Source organism: Capra hircus, chromosome 8 (assembly GCF_001704415.2).
Source record: "Capra hircus breed San Clemente chromosome 8, ASM170441v1, whole genome shotgun sequence".
NCBI classification, from domain to species: domain Eukaryota; kingdom Metazoa; phylum Chordata; class Mammalia; order Artiodactyla; family Bovidae; genus Capra; species Capra hircus.
Window position 1 is genome coordinate 8451332 of NC_030815.1, and position 6000 is coordinate 8457331.

General features: G+C 50.0%; 1 protein-coding gene across 1 annotated transcript in view; it reads right to left on the minus strand.

Moving 5' to 3' along the window:
- C8H8orf74 (chromosome 8 C8orf74 homolog) overlaps window positions 1–3998 on the minus strand; it is a 28770-nt gene extending 24772 nt beyond the window's left edge. Inside the window, exons 1-2 of the mRNA XM_018051849.1 lie at window positions 3931–3998; window positions 2227–2419 (exon numbers count right to left, since the gene is read on the minus strand). Coding sequence (XP_017907338.1) covers window positions 2227–2419; window positions 3931–3978 — 241 coding nt within the window. The 5' untranslated portion in view covers window positions 3979–3998. The remainder of the gene's footprint in view (window positions 1–2226; window positions 2420–3930) is intronic.

A 6000-nucleotide genomic window follows, 5' to 3' on the forward strand; every position in this document is an offset into this window, starting at 1 on the left:
CATACATAGGTATACATGCATGCACATACATAAACGAATATTATTCAGCCATAAAAGAAGGAAATCATAGCATTTGTAACAACGTGATGAACTTTGAGGTCATTATGTGTCAAGTGAGAAAAGTCAGAGAAAGACAAATACGGTGATTTCACTTACATGTGGCATCACAAAAGCCCTGAACTTCATCACGGTGATTCCACTTACATGTGGAATCAAAAAAGCCCTGAACTTCATCATGGAAATAGTAAAGATAAGTGGTTGCCAGAAGCCATGGGTTGGCGCATGGGTGAAATAGGTGGAGGTGGCCCAAGGTACACACGTCCAGTTATAAGATAACTAAGACCTGAGGATATAACGTAAACCATGAGGACTATAATTAACAACATCATATTGTGTATTGGAACGTTGCCAAGAGAGTAGACCTTAAAAAGTCTCATCCCAAGAAAAAAAACTAGGTGAGGTGGTGTTCATTAAACTTATTGCGCTAATTATTTCACAATATATACATCTATCAAACCATGTTGCATACCTTATACAATATTGTATGTCAATTATATCTCAATGAAGCTAGAAAAAACTAGTACAAAGAAAAATTTCCTGAACTACTTAAAGAACAAGTGATCCACTTAATGCCCCATCAACCAGGATCTTTTTGTGTCCATTTCCTACACAAGGACGTTCGCAACCACCACCACCAGAGTCCAGAGATCACCCTCAGCACAACACTAGTATCCAATACCCAGACCTGACCCAAGGTTCTCCAGTTGTCCCCGTGACATTTTTTACAGCAAAAGGACCCAAATTGGGTCCACCTGTCATGTTTAGTGGACATGTGCCCTCAGTGTCTTTCAGTCTGGAGCAGTTCCTCCGTCTTGCCTTGGTTCTCATGCCCTCTGTGCTTTGAAGCTTACGGGAGAGGGACTTTGTGTAGTGCTCTTAATTGGAAGTGTTTTCCTGATGATGTCAGGCTCTCTGTCTCTGCTAGAACATCACAGAAGGATGCTGGCAGCTTCTTTTGCATCCCATTGGGTGGCTCGATAATCTGTGTCCTCTTACTGATGGAACATTGATTAAGGAGGTGTCCACCAGGCTCCCTCACCCTAAAAGTATTCTTTTCCCCTTTGCCATCAGTAATGACGTTGTGGGGAGACTTCCTCAGAGTAATATCCTATTTCCCATCGAGCATTCAGCCACTGACTTTAGCACCCACTGATGATTCTTGGTTGAGTATTACTACAATGGTGGTCATGGAGGGGATGCTCCATGTATCTGCTTAATGAATGAATCTGCATCTCAGACGAGGAGTGGGACGCTGTGGCCACACCGCCTAGCGCTGTGGATCACAGCGAGAGATACCTACCCTCTTCTTCTGAAGCCCAGCACAGGGTAGGGGTGGGAGGGATGCTCTTTCCACAACCTGACTCTGGTTCCCCCATCCCTGCCAGCAAGCTGACATCTGTAGAGGATTCCTCCAAGACATTCAGCAGAGCAAAAACGCACGCTGGGAACAATTTGCAGTCTCTCAGGAATACAATGGAAATTCAGTGAAGGATTTTAAGCAGAATAGTGAAACATTTAGGTTAAGCAAGACCCAAACAAAAATTCTGAGTTATTATTATTCCTTCTCTCTTTTCTAAAACCAAAATTGACTTCTCTTGGACCCTACTCTCAACTAGCTGCCCCAGAGATATAGGTTTAATGATGAAGCTCATTGTTGTTGTTTATTTGTTAAGTTGTAGCTGACTCTTTGCAACCCCATGGACTGTAGCCCACCAGGCTCCTCTGTCCATGGGATTTCCCAGGCAAGAATACTGGACTGGCTTGAAACTTCCGTCTGCAGGAGTCTTCCCAACTCAAGGATCGAACCTGTGTCTCTTATGTCTCTTGCATTGGCAGGTGAATTCTTTACCACTGAGCCTCTTGGGAAACCCAATGTAGTTCATACTAAAGTGTAAATGACTGACTGAAAAAACAAACACCCCTGGTTGTTTTGTGAATAGCTTGGCATGGGGCAAGAGTTCCCACCAGAGCGATCAGGACCAAGACTCAGCAAAGACATTCTGTTTGTTCCACTTTCCAGAAAGTCTGGACAGGGCCCTCTTTTGGGCCATATGAAGAAGCTAAATGCCAGGGAAAGAAAGCAAGTAGCTTCAGGCTCTTTGGAGGGCCCCTAGGGCTGTGAGCCCTCCCCAGGCCTCACTGACTCCTGCCCTGCCTGCCCTGTACCTTTGGTTTCCTTGAGCAGCTCTTCCGTGAACTTGACCACCTGTGCCACCTCCCTCCATGGGAAGCCTTTGCCCACAGCGAAGATGATGCTTTCATAGAGGGTGTCCAGCAAGATGCTTCTGCGGGGGTCCCTGACCTCGTCAAACTCTTCCCAGTTCAGCAGTCTCCGCAGGTGCTCCCGACCTTCTGGTTTCTGCAGGGTGTGATATGAGGGGTGGAGGGTGAGACTGAGGAATCGGGACATCATCATCACTGGGAGCCCATGCTGCACCCCCGGATCCTGAAGAGTGACCAGGACTAGGGGTACACTTGGGCAGAATTAGTCTTTCATTTCTGGACAGCTTCCCCTCACCTTTCTAGCCCTGCTCCTTCCTCTGGGAGTTTTCATCCTAGCAGCTGCAGCTCCAGGTTTCTACCCCGCCAGCAGCCCTCAAGTCCTGAATTAGTATGATCCTCTTCCCTCAAACAAAATTTGACTTCCCTCTGAGACTGGCCTGGAGATAGTGATGTGACCCTGAAATTCATACTAAAGTGTAAATGACTAGCCAAGAAGAAGCTGGATGAAGCAATGCTTCAGCAGAAGGAATGCATCTTGCTTGGTGAAGCTAGGACATCGAGACTGGTTAAGGTACCTTTTAGTCCTTTCTTTAGGTTAGAACTCGTTTTACTGGAGAGTTCACCTGGCGTTTCTAGAAAGTTTCTTAGAGATCACCAACACAGGCAGGAGAATCAAGCCCCTTTCAAGCAGGGAGTAAGAAAATGTGTTTCATGAATGGGGATTCACTGAACACAGGCGTGTTGCTCCCCTGCGGGGAGGGGAGTGGGGAAGTGACGGCAGACAGTGCTTGAGGGAAGCCCGGAGCCTTGTCTCAGCCCCGGGGAATCCGCTCCCCTCCCCCACAGCCCTTGTGGACCCCTAGGTCAGCATCTGAAAGGACAGCTGGCTGGAAAATCCAGGAAAGATGATGAAAGCACCCTTCCTGGGCCAGGGAAGGAAGCCTCAGCCGGGGGCGCCTTGCCCGCTGCCTCCCATCAGCTCGAGACTGCCGGTCAGAGGCTGACCTGTGCACGCCGCTGGCCCGGGGTGGTCTTGCCTGAGTTCTACAGCAGAGCCTCTGTGGACGGACTGGAGGCCCAGGCCCTGCAGGCTAGATTCTCCTCCGTCCACAGGTGTTCACACTGCACATGCATTTTGGCCTCAGAAATGACTCTGAGCAACCGTTGAAATCTGCCCCCTTCTCTGCCCCAAAGACACAGACCACCCCCCAGCCCCCACCACACCCACAACCACACACATATTCCCTCCACACATTGGCCTACGATCCTGACGGGCTCACAGGGCCCGAGGGCTCTGGTGAAGGTGGCACCCCTGTGACGGGCTGCAGGGGCCTCCCAGGCCCTCCCTGGACTGTAGGAGGGCACAGCACCTCCACGCCCACCTCCTCTGTCCTTCCACGTGGGCTCTGCTGCATCAGGGGCTGTCACTGCAGGCCTGGAAGACAGCCCTCCAGCTCCAAAGACTGGGCCAACTTTGGCCTGGCACACACCTGGCACGCACATTCCCTGGGCACACACCCGCCTGCCTTGGGCCTCTGAGATGACACGCAGGGACAGGAGAGCTGTCCAGGGGTCCCTGGGAGGACACCCCTCCCTCTTAGACCAATCGGAGCACACGCTGTCTTAAAAGTCGTGTGTTCTCTTCACCTGAAGTTGGAAGACTCTTTCCACTCCCTGGGCTGTTAAGAGTGCCATGGCCCTGCATCCAGTTGCTAGGAGACCTAGCCAGGACTGCCTTGGAGCTTCGGGAACACCGGGCTGAGGATGCCTGCTTTGTGAGGTCATGAAGACCCACCTGGTGGTGGCCCTCCCAGCTTCCCTCCTCTGGTCCCTATTCTCCAGCGGGCTCTGGGTCTCAGCCCCCAACAGCTGCTCAGCGACCTGGAGCCCTTTCCTATTTCTAGCCTCACTCCTTCAAAGTTGTTCTCCTTCAGGCAGGAAGCCTTCTCAGGCTTTCCTGTACACATACACATGGCCCCTCAGGTGCTACATCTTTCTAACCCAAGCCCAACTTTTCTCCTTCCTTCCATAGTCGGGGATTTTTCTCCATGGAGAAGCTGGCTTCCTCACCGACTCCTCGTCCCTCCAGGATCTGGTTTCTACCCACTTCTGCACTGGCCAGTGGAATTGTGACTTCAGTTTTGTGCAACCCAGTTTTGGGTACAGAAATCAGCTCCGTAAGGGTGTCCGTGTGTACTGCACAAACACCCCACATGTGGAGACCAGTGGGGATCCAGTCTTTTTTCTGGTTAGCCTCGCCTCGCTCTCTCCTGGAAGCCCAGCTGGTGACCCGCAGGTCGAGTCCTGCTCCCCGCTGCCCCCGCCTCCCTGCCTGTAAGCCCTGACTCCGTGCACAGGAGCATCCTGGGGAAAGCCTGGGATGCTGTGGGGAGTTGGTGGTTGAGCCCTCGGGTCCTGGGGCCACTCCCACTGGTACCTGCCCAGTTCCCTTGGCTCTTTGGGGGCTGAGAGGGGGTCTTGGCCAGACGCGAGCGCTCCCAAAGGTCCCAACCACACAGAGCCATCATCCCCTTTGGCTATGTGACTCCACCTTCCTTGACCTTGAGGGCAGCTCACTTAGGATCTCTGAATATTTTATGTGAGTTATATTGACTCCTCTCTCTGCACACACAGATACACATACACTTAAAAATTAACTATGTCAGAAATATTCAGGCAATTGTCTATGAGTATATAGATAGATGGAAAGATAATTGATAGATAATATGAAATAACTTAATTAAAATTGAACATTTTTTAAAAAATTTAAAATAGGGTCATACTGTCCATGCTTTTAAAATTCTATTCTTTCTTATTTTTACTGATACACAATTTCAAAATGCAATTAAACATTTATATCAGTGGGGGAAAAATGGACTACATCAGTTTCTTGCTTCAAAACCTTCCATGGTTGTTCGTGGAGCAGCCCCTTCTAGGAGACTACACGGGGCTTACAAGGCCCTCTGTGATTTGAGCCATTCCTTCTCCTCCAGCCCCTTCCTCTCCCCCTTCCAGAACTTTACATTTACTGCTTCTTTTCCTGGAAGCTCTTCTAACCTCTCTCTGCCTTCATCCTTGAAGTGCCTCGGGTCTCAGCTTAATCACCTCTTTCCCAGGAAAACCTTTCCGGGTCCGTGTAACAGGGTCCACAGCCCTGAATGCATCAGCAGCAGCACTTCATACTTCGTAAGTGTTCACTTAATCCTTCTGACGGTTTGTTCTGATGCCTGTTTCCTCTAGGTTGTGAGGCACGAGGGCATTTCCTCTTATCAATGACTTTTGCTTACCACTTAACATGCATGGTATGGTCCACTGTATGCTGAAGGCCTGTGACTGTCTTATCATGACCCTATCATGTGGCATTTCACCTTAAAAATATATGTTTATCTATTTGGCTTCACTGGGTCTTGGCTATGGCCTGTGGCTCTTAGATGCAGCATGTGGGATCTAGCTCCCTGACCAGGGGTTGAACCCAGGCCCCTGGCATTGGGAGTGTTCAGCCTGAGCCACTGGACCACCAGAGAAGTTACTGAGTGGCTGTGGCTATCTTTATCAGGACGCTATGATGTGACATTTCACCTTTCTACTGAATGGATGCCTCCCTGTCCATCCTGCTTGTCCCTTGAGGGTGTGGACAATGTCTTCTTCACCCCTGGGGCCCTGGGGCCTAGTGGACAGCCTGGATGGCAGCTGGCACTCAGTAAATTTTTGCTAGGT